At 29.6% G+C, this 18,604-nt stretch overlaps 2 protein-coding genes across 23 annotated transcripts in view; one reads left to right on the top strand and one right to left on the bottom strand.

The window, feature by feature from the left end:
* The window catches only part of LOC126265848 (uncharacterized), a 209,776-nt gene that overhangs the window by 65,695 nt on the left and 125,477 nt on the right, over nt 1–18,604 (top strand). For all 3 annotated transcript variants that reach the window (XR_007548302.1, XM_049968732.1, XM_049968733.1), the window contains exon 3: nt 1,143–1,170. Coding sequence is in view for 2 of the 3 variants with exons in the window: in XM_049968732.1 (XP_049824689.1) it covers nt 1,143–1,170 (28 nt within the window). In the remaining variant the exon portion in view is untranslated. The remainder of the gene's footprint in view (nt 1–1,142; nt 1,171–18,604) is intronic.
* Nucleotides 1–18,604, bottom strand: part of LOC109603907 (zinc finger protein 135) — a 138,111-nt gene that overhangs the window by 52,576 nt on the left and 66,931 nt on the right. For 12 of the 20 annotated variants that reach the window (XM_049968709.1, XM_049968716.1, XM_049968713.1 and 9 more), the window contains 4 exons: nt 7,197–7,614; nt 6,771–6,969; nt 6,015–6,710; nt 5,117–5,242 (listed from right to left, as the gene is read on the bottom strand). In XM_049968709.1, the coding sequence (XP_049824666.1) occupies nt 5,117–5,242; nt 6,015–6,710; nt 6,771–6,803 (855 nt within the window). In that variant the 5' untranslated portion in view covers nt 6,804–6,969; nt 7,197–7,614. Of the gene's footprint in view, nt 1–5,116; nt 5,243–6,014; nt 6,711–6,770; nt 6,970–7,196; nt 7,615–10,378; nt 11,536–18,604 lie in introns of those variants that run through there. The other 8 variants (XM_049968719.1, XM_049968723.1, XM_049968711.1 and 5 more) reach the window with 7 other exon arrangements.

The following is an 18,604-nucleotide window of genomic DNA, read 5'->3' as shown; positions in this document are numbered from 1 at the left end:
TTGCACAAAAAATTTAATATTATTATTATTAATAGTTAAAAGGTTGAATTAGTTTAAGGGAAATTTTTAGGTCAAAATAATAAATTTGAATTGTTTTTATGCATGAATTGACAATTTAATATTTAATAATGAAGAAAAAATAAATTTTAAACCTATTTAATATGTTCTTCAGGAAAAACAGCAAAAGAAAATTTTGTTTAATAATTAATTATTGATAAAAATAGAAATTATTTTGTTCAGATGGATTTTTAAGTAGAAATTTTGAATTTTAAATATTTTTTTCTCTTGAGTTAAAAATTATACAAATTATATTCTTCATTGCACAAAAAATTTAATATCATTATTAATAGATAAAAAGTTAAATTAGTTTAAGGGAAATTTTTAGATCAAAATAATAAATTTGAATTGTTTTTATGCATGAATTGACAATTTAATATTTAATAATGAAGAAAAAATAAATTTTAAACCTATTTAATATGTTCTTCAGGAAAAACAGCAAAAGAAAATATTGTTTAATAATTAATTATTGATAAAAATAGAAATTATTTTGTTCAGATGGATTTTTAAGTAGAAATTTTGAATTTTAAATATTTTTTTCTCTTGGGTTAAAAATTATATAAATTATATTCTTCATTGCACAAAAACATTAATATTATTATTAATAGTTAAAAAGTTGAATTAGTTTAAGGGAAATTTTTAGGTAAAAATAATAAATTTTAATTGTTTTTATGGATGAATTGACAATTTAATATTTAATAATGGAGAAAAAATAAATTTTAAACTTATTTAATACGTTCTTCAGGAAAAACAGCAAAAGAAAATATCTTTTTATAATTAATTATTAATAAAAATGGAAAATATTTTGTTTCTTATGGATTTTTAAGTAGAAATTTTGAATTTTAAATTATTTTTATACTTAAATTACATTCTTAATTGTAAAAAAAATAATATTAATTATTAACGAATATAAGAAGAATATAAGATAAATAGAAAACAACTAAAAATAATTAACAAAATTATCTATTTGTAATAATTATATGCATAATTAGCTGATAGAAAAAGAGTAAAGATATTGAAGAGATTGAAATTTAATTAGTTAGCCACAAGTACACACGACTGACAAGCAATTTTTTACATTTCAGATGTTTCGTCTACCTACAACATTTCAAGGTAAGCGATTTTTCAATTGTGCGGACTTCTGAATCGGACGTGGAACCGTCCTTATTATCGTCCTCCCCGACGCGACCGCGGCTCTCGGCGGACGTTCCCCTTGAACCCGCGACTGCGGCCGCACGATCGACGTGGAACGGCCCCCCCTTGTTTCTTTTCATATTTTTTATTTTATTTGACGTATTTTTATCGTTCACGGTCGGGGGTACTAACCTATCTGAAAATGTCGAACGCACTTTGAATTTTACGACGTTCACGACGGAATTCTCGCGATCGGCACGAATTTTTTCCACCCTCCACACACACACACACACACACATACTCAGGTGAACCCACCCCGAAAAAATTATCGACCAATTGGTGTGTATGGTCGCCAATCAATGCGTAGGTTCGATGAGGGGACACGTCGGTAATTGTCGCCCTTCGATTTCGAGCACCCCCCGTGGCTAGGGGCTTTCTTCACCACCCTCCGCAAATTATCGGGAACGCGTCGAACGGGGAAAAAATGGTGATAATTGCCGTCCATTCAGTTGGAAAAAAATCAATACTCTTATGAATTTGTAAGTCGAAGAAATTGGGGGTGGCACATTTGTCTGATTCACACGCAAGAAATTAGATTAATAAATTCTTCACGTTAAACACAGCCGGAAAGAAACTCCCAAGGTCCTCCTGACCGTTACGACTAGCACACACATGTGTCGAATCGTAAAAAAGATTCACACGGCGAGGTGGTTGAAACAAAACGAAAAAAATTAACAGAGAGAAGAAAAAAACTATTTAATAACTCGCGCAATATCATGTTCGGGAAGGGTGAGAGGGCCGCCCGGGGCGGTTCGATTGTTTCAGGCCGGCCGAAATGGACAAAAAAAAAATTAACCCCTTTACAACACTGTAACCGTATGCAAATCGGGGCCGGGCGCCAGGTAGAGTGACACAATGCGGATGCTGGATGCTTCTCACGGAAAAAATTAAGGAAACGCAAATAAAGGGACTTTTGTTTCACGTCGGTCCCGTAACGGATCTTTTTGTTGTTTGATTTTTTGTTCGGACGGCTCAAGTGGCCCCGCGCTGAATGCAACAGATGAGGCCCGAGGTGGCGGGCTAATTTTTTAATTGTGGCGGGCCCGGAGGGGGATAATTTGGTGTTGTCGTTGTTGTGTGTTGAAAAATTTTTGTTTCCAATGAAAAAACTAATAAACATTTATGTTTAATGGGTAAATTATTGAATAATATGTGTGTGTATGAATTAAAATCCAATAAAAATACATTGCGAGAATGAAATATGAAGTGTTAATGTACACATGTATGTATAATTAAAATAGAAAATGTAAATGAAAACATAAAAAAACAATATACAGAATAGTTTATTTAATGGAACTGAGTGGAACACAATGATAAAATATAATAGCTATAATGGATATAGATAAAATGTGTTGTAATTTTTTGTTAGAATAGAAAATGTTTTTAAATTAAATCTTCTAATAAACATATATCCGAATAATAAATAAATCAGTTATTAATTAAAATATTTAAAATGGTAATATTTAGAGTAACTAAGCAAAATATTTGTTAAAAAAATATTAGTACATAAAAGGCATTATTTAAAGTAATTTTACATTTATTTAATTTCTTAGTAAAAATATCAAATATTTTGTTCAGATGGATTTTTAAGTAGAAATTTTGAATTTAGAGTAATTAAGCAAAATATTTGTTAAAAAATTAATAATACGTAAAAAGCATTATTTAAAGTAATTTTTTTTATATATATATATATATATATATATATATATATATATATAATATAATATATTTAAAATATTTAAATTGATAAGATTTAGAGTTAATTAAGTAAAATATTTGTTAAAAAAAATTATAATACATGAAAAGCATTATTTAAAGTAATTTAATATTTATTTAATTTCTTAGTAAAAATAGGAAATGTTTTTAAATTGAACAAATTACGTTAAAACTTGCAATAAATGTATATAATAGAATAATAAAAATATTTGTTAAAAAACTAATAACACATAAAAAGCATTATTTAAAGTAGTTTCATATTTATTTAATTTCTTAGTAAAAACAGGAAATGTTTTTAAATTGAACAAATTAAGTTAAAACTTTCAAAATTATAATAGAATAATTGAAATATCAGTTATTAATTAAAATATTTAAATTGGTAAGATTTAGAGGTATTAAGTAAAATATTTGTTAAAAAATTAATAATACATAAAAATCATTATTTAAAGTAATTTAATAATTATTTAATTTCTTAGCAAAAATTGGAAACGTTTTTAAATTCAACAAATTAAGTTAAAACTTGCAATAAATGTATATAATAGAATAATAAAAATATTTGTTAAAAAACTAATAACACATAAAAAGCATTATTTAAAGTAGTTTCATATTTATTTAATTTCTTAGTAAAAACAGGAAATGTTTTTAAATTGAACAAATTAAGTTAAAACTTTCAAAATTATAATAGAATAATTGAAATATCAGTTATTAATTAAAATATTTAAATTGGTAAGATTTAGAGGTATTAAGTAAAATATTTGTTAAAAAATTAATAATACATAAAAATCATTATTTAAAGTAATTTAATAATTATTTAATTTCTTAGCAAAAATTGGAAACGTTTTTAAATTCAACAAATTAAGTTAAAACCTCCAATAAATGTATATAATAGAATAATTAAAATATCAGTTATTAATTAAAATATATAAATTGGTAAGATTTAAAGTAATTAAGCAAAATATTTGTTAAAAAATTAATAATACATAAAAATCATTATTTAAAGTAATTTAATATTTATTTAATTTCTTACTAAAATCAGGAAATGTTTTTAAATCGAACAAATTAAGCTAAAACTTTCAATAAATATATATATAAAATTAGTAAGATTCAGAGAAATGAAGTAAAATAATTGTTAAATAATTAATAATATATAAAAAGCATTATTTAAAGTAATTTTATATTTATTTAATATTTTAGTATTTAGTGTTTTAGTACTAAAGGAATAAAAGCATTGTATATTATAATAAAAACATGAATAATTAATTTAATTGATAAGCCTTTAGATTAGATTACAGCTTAAATAATTAGCTAAATCCAGTTATTTCCAACACGTAGGGAACCCAAGTTCCACAACAAACCGCCCGAACAATTAAATACTTAACGCAAGCAAAGGAATAATTGAACAATCCCGAAAAATAAAAAAGAACCTTATTTGTACAGATTTCAATGGGATGTAAACAACCCACTTCCATTGAACGAGCAAACTTTACCGCTGAAGGGGTCGGGCGTCGAAAGAAAGCTCCTTCCTTCGGCTGCAACACTTTTCGCGAAAAGCAACAAAAATAAAAGAAAACAGTCGGTCGGTTTGCAGGACCGTTTTTTTCACCCGATGCCTTTTCAAGTGTGCCGCACGTTAATTGAATTACCTCCACCCCGGAGTGGTGCCTTCCTCGCCGTTTCTTTTATTCGCTCCACTTTCGGGGGGGCACTTAGACTCTCCTCGCTCTTCTTTATTTCTTTTTGTTTCGCGGAAACCGTTCTACAAAAGGCGATAAACGAAAGTCGAATGAATATTTCATCCCCGGGCTCAGGCTTTTCTGTTTGTTGTTGTTATTGTTGTTTTTTTTTTAGTTGTGATTAACGTAAATACTCACCTCGTAGTGCGACATGTCATTCATAAATTCCAATACCCCAATGAAATTATTTATAGGCACATGTCGTCGTCGTAGTAAACGCAAAAAAGTAACAACAACATCTAGCATGCATCTAAACGACCAAAAGAATTTTGACGAACCGGAGTGCGGAAGGGGTGGGCCGCCTCGCCCGCCCGATCCGGCTCCCGTCGAAAACGAAACGATTAACCAAAAAACTCGACAAAAAAAAAATAAATAAATAAATAAAAGAAAAGCAGGCGTATGGAAGATAACTGTACGCGGTTAAACAGTAGCCAACTCACACGTTGTAGCGTCGTCCAGCACTCCTCCAGGGTGCGTTCGGAGATGGCGCTCGAGTTCCGTTGCAGTTGATTGAAATCCGGCAGCGTTATTTGGGAAAGCAACTGTTTAGTTTTACGATTAGTACCAGTGGGTGGAAGTTTTTGTTTTTTTGGCAAATACAACACACAACAGTATTCACATTGTTGGAGGCATGCAAGAGCTAATGCTGGGCCAGACAAAGGGATGTTTGAAGACACAAGTTGATGAAATTGTTTGTGTGTCTAAGGGGCAAAAAACTAGACTATTTACTTTAGTCTATTAATAAACTAATAAAAACAAGTTGATTGTTAAGTAGGTTTTAATTTGATCTAGTTTTTCATCACTATAATATATTTTTAAGCCAATTACAAATATTGTGCAATGACGACTTGTAAATCAGACAAACATAAATAAGAGCAGGAAAATGGGGGAAAAACAAATGAAAATTGCCCGTGCTTGGGAGGACGCCTTCTAGATGGCGCCTCCCTTTAATTAACACATTTTTTTAGTAACTGGGACATCAACACCAAAGGGAAAAAAAATTACCTTGATAAACAGAAAAATGTGCAGCACACAGTAGAAAACTTAACAAAACTAGTTTGCTAGAGCCTCTTATCTTATCTAGTTATCAATGATGTTGTTTTGACAGATTAGAAAAGGTTTTCGGACACTTTGGAAGCTCATTAGATCAATTGGCTGAACATATTTTTATCATGCACTCAAAAACACCACCGAAACGACGACAACAACAACTCGAACGCGACCTTGGACTTTGACTTCCGGGGCAGTAAGCGCTCCCCCCGGAATGAAACTCCAAAGCCCCGTCGCCGGGTGGACCGGTTGAAATCACCCTACCTGCAATTCGTTCACGATCTTCTCGGTCATCAGCTTGTCGGGGGAGTTTTGTCCGCTGCCCAGTTGCTGCTGGTGCTGCAGCATCTGCTGGTGGGCGAACGCCTGGGCCTGGGCGTGGGCCTGGGAGTTGGGGCTACCCAGGTGCGGTGACGGCTGTTGTTGCTGCTGCTGCTGCTGAGGGTTGGGCGTGTTGTTCTGTTGAGGCGTGCCCTGCTGCTGAGGCTGCTGGTTGTTTTGTTGTTGCTGCTGCTGCTGGCCCGGCTGGTTTTGTACGTTCTGGCTGTTTTGCTGCACGTTCGCCTGCTGTTGCTGTTGCTGCTGCTGCTGCTGCTGGTTTTGGATCTGGCTGTTCTGCTGCTGCTGCATGGCGTTGTTTTGCATCTGTTGTTGCTGGGGGTTCTGCTGCTGCTGCTGGTTGTTGGCGGCCTGCAGGGCCAGGGCGCCGGGCGTGACCACGTGGATCTGGCTCGAGTTGCTTTGCTGCGACGGCGAGTGGGCCGGTATCGAGTTGGTGCTGCCCGGCACCGGGGAGTTCTGGTTTGAGTTGGAGAGGTTCTGCGGCATGTTCTGGGGCGGGCCCCTGGAATGGTTCCAGAAGTCGTTGTTCATCTTGAAGACGGGTCTGTTGTTCACTTCCGCCATGGGTATCTGCAATGGCGGAAGGGGTGTGGCCCTCAAATCCAGGGCGGTGTTTTCCTAAAATCGGGAAAACAAAATATAAATCGACTTTAATTTAAGTTAAGCCAAAAACATTACCCACTTTATTTTTACGGCAACGTCACTACTCATGCATAATCTACAACACTTGTGGGTATTCCTCAAGGATCTACTTTTGGAACGATGTTTCTAATTTCGTGGTATTTGTGTCAGTTAGTCAGTCTATCGGTAATGGCACAACAATTAGTTATGGTTCACTTTGTAGGTCAAAACTAATTGTACGACCGGATTTCTTGGGCTATAATTCGAAGCGTTAACATCATGATGTGTGTTTAAAATATTTATAAAAACTGCAACGATCAATTAGATTAATTCGATAACTTTCAAAATTATTTTCGACTTTCCGATAAAATCGCTGATACGCGAGAGATAACCAGTCACGTTTTCACTCGTGAGTACCAAAGCACAAAAACACGCTTTCGATTGATTGAGTTGACTTTTTTTTTTTTTTGGTGTGTGACTAACCTGTAACTTGAAGGAGTTCTGCAACCACTTGGCTACCAGATTCTCATGTTCGACCTTTAAGTTGCTCAACAGGCCCTGTTCCTCCGTGGTGAAAATGTTGGCGGTAATTTTGGCCGATGTCGGTGGAAAGTCGTCGTTGCTGCCGCAACGTGGATCCGTTTTTTCGGTTGCGGTCGCACTGTCCCACCAAGGGAGGCAGGTTGCCGGCTTTTCCTTTATTTTGTTCGCTTTTTATTTTTGCGTAGCTCGCGTATAATCCGACTCGGGGTTGGGAGTTGGGTTCTTTTTTTTTTTGTTGTTGTTGTTGTTGAGTGGTTTATTTTCCCTGGGTTGTGTGTTTTTTTTTTTTTTGTTATTAAGGAACTAACGGAATCGTCCGGTTCTTGATCTTCGTAAAATGAAGATAGGTTTCGTATATCTGGAAAACGTTTGGCCGATTAGATTTTTTTTGTTTTGTTTTGGTTGGTGTTGGGGTTGGAAGTTGGATGTGCGGAGGGTGAGACGTTTGCCGTCGTTAGACAATCGGGCGCTCTAAAATCTTCTTGTGTTGTTCACTCATTTTTTGGCTTATTGTTTATGTTTTTTTTTTAATAAAATATTATAAACAAGGATCATATTTTGTTACCCTAAATTTTTCAGTTTAAATAGTATATTTTTGTTTTGTTTTTTTTGTTTATTTTTTACATAATTAGTGTGTGCTCCTAAGAAAATTAATTAACTTGTAAAAATTCGTTTAAAAAATAAAATACCCGAATATTATGGACTTTTTTTTGTATATTTTTATTTTGTTTTTTATTTATTTTCTACAAAATTAGTGTGTGCTTCTAAGAAAACTAATTAACTTGTAAAAATTCGTCTAAAAAATAAATGAGACGAATATTATGAAGATTTTTTTGTAAATTTTTATTTTGTTTTTTATTTATTTTCTACAAAATTAGTGTGTGTTTCTGAGAAAATTAATTAACTTTTAAAAATTCGTTTAAAAAATAAAATACCCGGATATTATGGACTTTTTTTTTGTAAATTTTTATTTTGTTTTTTATTTATTTTCTACAAAATTGGTGTGTGTTTCTAAGAAAATTAATTAACTTGTAAAAATTCGTTTAAAAAATAAAATACTCGGATATTATGAACTTTTTTTGTAAATTTTTATTTTGTTTTTTATTTATTTTCTACAAAATTAGTGTGTGTTTCTAAAAAAATTAATTAACTTGTAAAAATTCGTTTAAAAAATAAAATCCCCGGATATTATGGACTTTTTTTATAAATTTTTATTTTGTTTTTTATTTATTTTCTAAAAAATTAGTGTGTGCTTCTAAGAAAACTAATTAACTGGTAAAAATTTGTCTAAACATAAAAAACACGAATATTATGGACTTCAATTTGTAATTTTTTATTTTGTTTTTTAATTTATTTTCTACAAAATTAGTGTGTGCTTCTAAGAAAACTAATTAACTTGCAAAAATTCTTCTAAAAAATAAATAACACGAATATTATGGTCTCTAATTTGTAAATTTTTATTTTGTTTATTAATTATTTTCTACTGAATTAGTATGTGCCTCTAAAAAAACTAATTAACTTGTTAAAATTCGTTTAAAAAATAAAAAACTCAAATTTTATGGACTTTAATTTGTAATTTTTTATTTTGTTTTTTATTTACTTTCTACTAAATTAGTGTGTGCTTCTAAGAAAACTAATTAACTTGTAAAAATTCATCTAAAAAATTAAATACCCGAATATTATGGACATTTTTTTGTAAATTTTTATTTTATTTTTTATTTATTTTCCACATAATTAGTGTGTTTCTAAGAAAACTAATTAACTTGTTAAAATTTGTCTAAAAAATAAAGAACACGAATATTATGGACTTATAAATTTTTATTTTATTCTTTATTAATTTTCTAAAAAATTAGTGTATGCTTCTAAGAAAACTAATTAACTTGTTAAAATTCGTCTTAAAAATAAAAAACACGAATATTATGGACTTTAATTTGTAAATTTTTATTTTGTGTTTTATTTATTTTCTACAAAATTAGTGTGTATTTCTTAAGAAAATTAATTAAGTAGTAAAAATTTGTCTAAAAAATAAAATACACGAATATTATGGACTTTAATTTGTAAATTTTTATTTTGTTTTTTATTTATTTTCTACGGAATTAGTGTGTACTTCTAAGAAAATTAATTAACTTGTCTAATAAAATAAAAAAACACGAATTTTATAAAAATTAATTTGTTGATTTTTGTTGTGTTTTTTGTTTATTTTCTCTCAAATTAATGTGTGCTTCTGAGAAAACTAATCAAATTGTCGAAAAATAATAATAAAATAAATTGGCATATGTGCTTAATCCACGACGATAATTTAATTGCACCTATTTTGTTATTCGTAACATTTTCTTTACTGCCGGTCCGTAATTTGTAACTTGGACTCGGACGAGAGCGGCCGTAAAATTCTAAGTCCCGACTCGAGACTTTGGTCCATAAAAATTAGACGCTCGAATTTATGTGAGAAATTGTTTGGCCGTTTATTTACTTGTCGGTTACTAATTTTTTTAAGATGGGTTAATATGTGAATAGTGAAGTTTTTAAATTTAACGGGGTTGGCGGAAGCCGGAGAAAATTTTCTAAGTCTGGTGTAGAGAAAATTTTTGTTTTGTTTTAATGAAGCTAATAAGAAATTATTCGGGCTAATTTTCCTTAATTTTGTGTCGTAAACGTGTGAACGTCGAAATTTATTTTGTGCTTTTTAATTTAATTTAAAATAATTATTTAATTTAATGTCGAGACTAAAATGTGAAATTTTACACATCCCATTAGACTTGTCATTTCGGACTGTTAAAAACAATTTGAACAGTAAATTTTTGTTAATTTTAATAGTGCCACTTTGGATAAAATCGTCCGGCAACGAATCCATTAAAGTTGATGGCGAAAATAATTTCCGTTAATAAACGTACAAAAATCACTTAAAAACATCATAACATGTGACCGTCGAAGTTTCAAAGTCCATTAACGGTGCGAGAAAATAATAAAAAAAAAATGAAAAATAAACCGATTGAAGAGTTTGACGTTTGAGACGGGCACGTGGTGTTCCGGAGACCAAGTCCGGAATGCGGAGTTTTCGTACGTGTGTGTCTACGTGTGGTGTTTATGTTTTCTAAAAACTGTTGCCAGTACTGGGTACTCACAGATATAATACGTAACAACAATATATTGCACTGTCCCGCAGTCGAATAAAAACCGCCGATCACTGGTTACAATAATAATCAAACACACTCGTCACTCGGTATCACCGGCGTTGGGCAGGAATTTTCATCAGAGTCCGTTTTCCCGGTGGCGTGCGATGAGACGCGTGGTATCGTTAAGAAAGACGGCGTATAACTAAGAAAATCGTAGGAAAACTCAGTTTTCCTCAACACTAAGAATATCGCGAAGGGTACAATTTCTAAAAACAAAGAACAACGTATCCAAGGCGCAAAGCGAACGAGCGAGAGCGCCTAACGTGCGAAGGAGGCAGCGCGCGCGACCGAGACGACGTCAGGCGGCGCGACGCGCGTACGACGGCGACGGCACGATGCCCCGACGCCCGATCGCCAAGGGGGTTGACGGAACGGCGACGGCCGCACGCAAGTTGAACGGCCAGAAGAGAGACGGCCGAACCTTAGAAATGCTCCTTAGATTCGGGGGGGCACATGCGCTCGACGCGCCCGGGCCCCACCACCCTCGGCAAAAAATCCTCCTTGTTATTTTTTCTTATCCCCACCACGGCGGTGTGGCGGTACTCCCCTCGCCGCTTCGGGGATGGGGTGGGGAGGGTGGTGTCGGTGGTGGTGGGCCCTGTGTGTTCGCGTCGTCGGGAGGGTGGCTGGTGGGTTTTTTTCCGGCATTTCGACGCCGGACACGCGGCACGATGCCTCGTGCTCCCTGGACGATTTTATTGAGAGCCTTTTTGGACGTGTGTTGCGCGGTGTAGTGCTCTGACGTGTTGTTGTTTGTTGATTTTTTTTGTTGTAGTTTGCACCCTTTTCCCCGTTTGTGTTTTTTTGATGCATGGTAGAGTTTTTGCTTGCACGTGGCTGCCACGTTGTAGTACTTGTAGCTTCTGTGCGACGAGGAAGTGTCACTTTTGTTTCGTTTGGTGTGTTAGGAAGTAAATTTGAGTTCCAAAAAAGGTTAAAATTCATATAAAACACATGATTATCATCTAAGTATAATGAACAGAAAAATATATTGCGAAAGTTGTAAAAGACTTTACTGCATACTAAATATTTACGATCACCTATTTTGATGGTCGGGTTTATAAGTTTGTTAAACAAAAATAATAGGAATTTCGAATTTTGTAAACTTGTAAAATATTTTTAATAATAATGAGCAAATCTTTGAAGTGGTACTAAAATCCTGACAATATTTTGTGATAATGTGTCTTGTAATAAAAATTTACATAAAATTGTTATTACATAAATTATAATTTGTGTGTTATTTTGTATCATTCCTAACATTTTTACTACTGTTGTACAACAAACAAAACTACTGTATTTCGTGTTTGTTTAATCAACAGTTTTGTTGTGAAAGTTGGTTTTTATTGTTAAGTTTGGGCATACATCAACCTTTTCTTACTTGATATTATTATTTTAGGTAAGACAACTTTGGATAAAATTGGGACTTTTTAATAAATCCTCTTAAAAATGTGTAACTTAATGAAAAAAATGTGCATATCTAATAAACATTGAAAAGAGCCACTCAATTACACAAAATTTAATTAATTTAAAGTTTATATTAAACTGGATTTTCATAAAATTTTAATTGTAAATTTTTAAATAAATTCTCTTAAAAATATAATATAATGGAAATATATGTATATGTAAGAGAATATTATATTTTTTGAGTAAACTCTCTTAAAGTAAAGAGTTATTCTATGAAAAAACTTGTATATCTAAGTAAATATTAAAAATAAACTACTTAATTACATAAATATTAATTAATTGAAATGTTTTATTACCAAAAAATTTCAGTATTTTATAAAACTAGTCTTTCATGACATTTTTATTGTAAATTTTTGAGTAAACTCTCTTAAATAAAAGAGTAATTCTATGAAAAAACTTGTGTATCGAAGAAAATATCAAAAATAAACATTATAATTGCATAAATATTAATTAATTGAAATGTTTTATTACCAAAAAATTTCAGTATTTTATAAAACTAGTCTTTCATGACATTTTTATTGTAAATTTTTGAGTAAATTCTCTTAAATAAAAGAGTAATTCTATGAAAAAAATTGTATATCTAATAAAATATTAAAAACAAACATAATTGCATAAATATTAATTAATTGAAATGTTTTATTATACAAAAATTTCATTTTTTATAAAACTAGTCTTTCATGACAAATTTTTGAGTAAACTCTCTTAAATAAAGTAATAATTCTTTGAAAAAACTTGTATATCTAAGGAAATATTAAAAATAAACTTTTTAATCACATAAATATTAATTAACTGAAATGTTTTATTACCCAAAATTATCAATTTTTCATAAAATCTTAAAGTCTTTCATAATATTTTTATTATAAATTATTGAGTAAAATTTCTTAAATAAAAGAGTAATTTCATTAAAAACTTATATCTAAGGAAACATTAAAAATAAACTTTTTAGTTACATAAATAATAATTAATTAAGATATTTTATTACCCAAAAATTTCAGTATTTTATAAAACTAGCCTTTCATAAAATTTCTATTGTAAATTTTTAAAAAAACTCTCTTAAATAAAAGAGTAATTCTTTGAAAAAACTTGTATATCTAAGAAAATATTAAAAATAAACTAAAATAAATTGCATAAATATTAATTAATTGAAATGTTTTATTACCCAACAATCTTAGTTTTTTAAAAAACTATTCTTTCATAACATTTTTAATGTTAATTTTTGTGTAAACTCTCTTAAATAAAAGAGTAACTTCATAAAAAAACTTGTATATCTAAGAAAATATTAAAAATAAACTTTTTAATTACATATTAAATTAAAGGAGTAAGTATTACATATTAAATAAAAGAGTAATTCTATGAAAAACAGTTGTATATCCAAATTATTAAAAATAATTGCATAAATAAAAATTTGTTTTTCATAATATTTCAACTGTATAAATTAATAAAAAATGTGTAAGTAAATTTAAGGAAATAATAATTAATTGGTATAAAATATCATTTGGGAAAGTTTAGTTAACTTTAATTTATGACAAAATTTTTTTATTTTATTAAACTTTAGCGTTGAAACAATGTAACAAACGATGGAATAAAACAATTGTAAAACAACTCGATAAACATTGTTTTCCCACACGTCTCGATGTTTCAACGTGAACGTTCCCGAGTTCGTTTTTCGCGACGCGGAAAATCGAAAAAGTTCTTGAACTAAATATAAGTTTTGGTTGCGTCGGCGGCGTCTAGATGCCGCCACCGGTACCGTCGTCTCCGTTATTATTACCGCCGCGTCTCGAGACGATTCGAATTCGACGATAAACGTCCGCACAACACTTATCTATTATCGTTTGACCCGAAACGAACGAATTTTGTGAAAATAAATACCCGACCAATCGTTGTATGTTTACTCAGATTACGTATCTTAAGTCTGTTTGATAATGTGTGATTTGGGAGGGAAAAAAAAATGGTGGCTTTGGCTGGTTGTATTGTATTCGGTTTTACATTTAATTTATTGAGGTTGTCAGGAATATGGACTTAGTAAAAATTAGATGGTTATCGTTCTGTACACAAGATAAAGGCCCCGACTGAAGGTCGGCGTCACAATTGTCGAAGGAACGCCACGGTTAGATGCAATTTAATTTTTAATAATAGCTTATTATTTTGGCTTGGTGTGCGACAGATGCATACAACAACTAAAAATACAAGTGCTGGACCGCGTCCAGAAAACACCAGGAAAAATGCACTATTTCCAAGAAATTTGGCCGGTCTGGGTGACGGGCAAGAAGCAAAAAACCCCGAAAAACCAACTAACTCACTTCACTCACACGTAGGTCTGGCCGGACCGGAACGCACCACCACATTGTTACGTGCATTTTTTGGAGCCCTTCTTTTAGTTTTTTTTTTTTTTTTTGTTTGGGTGAATCATCGAGGGCGCACCCCCGCCATTTTTCGGTCGAAGGGATTTTTTTCCTGACGCCCGCCTCCGCCTCGCGTCTTAGATGTTCCCCTCTCCACCGGTGCTTGGGCCAAGCATTTTTTAAATCCCACCTCGGACGGGCGTTGCGACCACCCCGATTTTTTCGTCGGGGGGGTAGGTAAACACACCCCTCGACGTGGGGTACAGTCGGAGGCAAATTTGTTCGTGTTGAGGCAGAGGCGACGGTTTTTATGCGTTCGGGTTTTGATGGGTCCGACGAAAAAATGCGGTTACGTGTACAAATAAATGTTTATTTCCAGATATTGAACAAATATAGTTTTTATCTATGTACGTAAGAGTTAAAATTAAAACACATGAGTGCTTATATCTAATCTGGCTGGAGTAGAAAAAAAATCGTGATAAGCTTAGTTAGAAACAAAGACTCTTTTTTTTTGTAATTTTATTTTACGACGGATATTTTATATATGTTGTGATCTAATTTTATTAATTAATTTATACTTGATTTTAGCGGATACGAGTGGATAATTATCTGAATTAATATTTATATTACGTAAAATGTAAATTTCATAATTAAGTATTTTTAAATTAAAAGTGACTTGTTAAACAATACTGAATTAACAGAGTTTTAGTTATAATAATATTCAAATTTCACAATAAAATAATATGTATTTTGATTAATTTCAAATTATTTTGTAATATTTCTAAAATATATTTAACACTTAAAACAAAAATAATTATAATAATAAACATTATATATAAATTTATAAATAAATAACATATTATTATTTTTTAATGAAAATTTGGATTAATTACATATATAAAATAATTATAAAACATATATTTTTAATAAAATTTTATATATAACATACTTGTAATTATTATTCTTGTTAATTTACATTTAAATATATTTAATATTTACTAAGAAATCACAGTTTGTAAAATATTATAAACAACAATTTTATTATTATTTTTATATTTATTCCCAAAATTTTTATAAAATGTGTACTTTTAATTATTTTTTTATAGATTTATATACATTATTTTAATTATATTAATTATGGGTTAATTGTAAACTAATTTTTTAAATTTTCTGTTAAATATTTTTTATGAAATTATAAGAATTTTATAAAAATGTTATAAAAAAAACAATTTTTCTAATTTATTTGAATTTTTAAAATTAATTTTCTGTTTTATTGTGCAAAATGTGTTTTTACTTAATAAAATATTTTAAATTTATGAAAATATAGATTTTGTATAACAAAAACTTAGATTAGCAAGTATTTTTTTACAAATAGACAATTTAATTGATGTTTTATTGATGCAAAATACAATTATTTTTTTCTTTATTAATTATTTGATACTTGTAAATTATTTTTTCAAACATACAGTTAAGTATTCAATAATATTTTTCAACGAATTTACAATAATTTTACAAAAAAGTTGAAAGACATGTGATTTTTTAATTCTTAATTAATTATGTGATACTTTTAAATATATTAGTTATTATATATATGTTAAATTAGTTAAAAAATTAAATAACAGAAACCTTTTTAATTTTTAATTTTTTAACATAATTTTCTGTTTTATCTTGTAATTTTCCTTGTTTAAATATTTTAATTTTATGGAAATATAGAATTATATTCTTTATAATAAAAATTTAGAATAATAACTGTTTGTTACAATTAGACATTTTTAATTAATTTTTTAGGTAAAAAATATTATTTTAATTTTTTCATTTATTAATTGTGTGATAATTGTAAATTATTTTTTCGAGCATACATTTATGTATTTTTAATATTTTTTATGAATTTAAAAGAAATATAGTTTAAAAAAATGAAATAACAGAATTTTTTCTAATTTATTTTATTTTTTTAACACAATTTTCTGTTTTATTTTGTAAAATATAATTTTCTTTGTTTATTTATTTTAATTTTATGGAAATATATATTATATTTTTTATAATTTGTTTTTTCTTTTATAATAATAAAAACTTAGAATATTATCCTATTTTTTACAAATAGACACTTTTAATTAATTTTTCCAATATACAATTAAATATTTTTAATATTTTTTTTAATTTAATTTATTTTATAAAAATTTATTTATTATTTTATAAAAAATAGTTAAAAGAAAATTAAACAACAGAAATGTTTTTAATTTATTTGATTTTTTTACACTTTATGTTTTATTTTCTAAAATATAATTTTCTTTGATTAAATATTTTAATATTCTGGAAATATAGAATTATATTTTTTATAATAAAAATTTAGAAAAATATCTATTTTTACAAATACACATTTTCAATTAATTTTTTTAGATACAAAATATAATTATTTTAATTTTTTTATTCTCTATTAATTATATGAAAATAGTAAATTATTTTTTCTAATATACAATTAAATATTTTTAATAATTTTTATGAATTTACAAAAAAATTATAAGAAATAGTTAAAAAGAAATATAAGTTGAGTTTTTAACATAATTTTTCAGTTTTATCTTGTAAAATACATTTTTTTTTTAAATAAAATATTTTAATTTTATAGAAATATAGAATTTTATTTTTTATTATAAAAATTTTGATTAGTAAATATTTTTTCTCAGATTTTTAAATAATATTTTATAGATACAATATATAGTTCTTTCATTTTTATTTATTATTAAAAAATATATTTTTTATAAGTGTTTTTAATATATTTTTTTTTTCTTGTATTTTAATTTCTTTATATTTTATGAAATTACAAATATCTGAAAATAATAATAAAAATAATAATATAACTTTGTATAAATAATTTTTAGTGCAATTTTTTGTTTACTTGTTTATTAATAGAAAAAATAGTAAACATTTTCAGAAAATTTAAAAAATTGCAATAATTATTTATTTATATGTAAAACATAAAAAATAGTTAAAATAATTTCATTAAACATGTAGTAAAAAAAAACGTTAATATTAATTTAAGACCCGACATGTGTATTAAAAAAAACATGCACCACATAAAAGGGTTGAGGGGCAATTTTTAATAACACTTAACGCATTTATGAATCATATTCCACATTCGATCGGTCATCGGTGAGCCGGCGGGGGGGGTGGTAAAGGTAAAACGGGACGAAAATCGTGCAGCCGCGCGCCGAACGCAAAAAACGATTACGACTTAATTACTTATAGTGCGCCTCTTCCTCATTCTAATTGCCCCGTTTCGTGTTTTAATTAATGAAAAAATTGCAATAAACGTCCCGCGATCGGACAGACGATCTCGAAGTGCGCGAGTTACGCAACCATTGCCCGCGCGTCCGTCCCGTCACCTGGCCTCCCCGTGTTGTGTGTGTGTGTGGTGTTACGCAATTTTTATTATGTTACCAATTTAATGATGGAAACGTTTTCGCGTGTCCTCTCCGCTCTCGCTGGATTTAACAACGGGCGTCCCCGACGACGCAACACGTTCCGGCGGCGCGGCCGGCCCGGCAGCGGCGCCCACGGAACGGACGGAACACCTTTTGACGCATCACGCGACCCGATGCACGGGCGAGACGCGTCTTCGCCAAATAGCGCGGGAAGGTGGTGTGTGCGAGGACTGTGGGGCGCCGCAAGGTCCCGTCGTCGGATCTCTTGTGTTGTTTTTTTTTTTTGGGGTTGCTTTGTTTGGTTTGTGAATGACGGGTGAAGGTGGTTTTCTCGTGATGCGACCGGGACACTTTCTAGATTTTTTTCTGGAAGTCTTTTAGCACAATTCGTACTGCATTGCACTCGTTGGAGTTTCAAAATATTATACCTTTTAATTTTTTTCCTAATTGCATCTAATGGCACTTTCTAGAAAAAGTTCTAGAAACTTTCCGCCACAATTTTTTCTAAAAACTTAATTAAATAGTAGTTACAATTTAAATATATAATTTTCTTAATGTTTCTTCTGGCAGCACTTTCTAGAATTTTTTTCTAGAAGCCCTTTAACACCATTTTTTCTAAAAACTTGAAAGGAAAATTTAATTAATTAATAACTGCAGTTTAAAATATATAATTTTATGACAAATTACAGTTGTTATTTTAAATTTTTTAAATTAGCATCTGGCTACACTTTCTGCAAGCCCTCTGACACTATTTTTTTCTAAAAATTTGAAAGGAACTCTTAATTAATTAGTACAAGCTGTTTAAACATATAGTTTTATGATAAATAACCATTTTTACTTTAATTTTTTTAAATTAGCTTCTGGCTGCACTTTCTATAATTTTTTTCTAGAAATCCTCTGACACTATTTTTTTCTAAAATCTTGAAAGGAACTCTTAATTAATTAGT

Source organism: Aethina tumida, chromosome 6 (assembly GCF_024364675.1).
Source record: "Aethina tumida isolate Nest 87 chromosome 6, icAetTumi1.1, whole genome shotgun sequence".
Classification (NCBI taxonomy): Eukaryota; Metazoa; Arthropoda; class Insecta; order Coleoptera; family Nitidulidae; genus Aethina; species Aethina tumida.
Note: the sequence above shows the minus strand (reverse complement) of the source record. Positions and strands in the feature narration are given on the sequence as shown.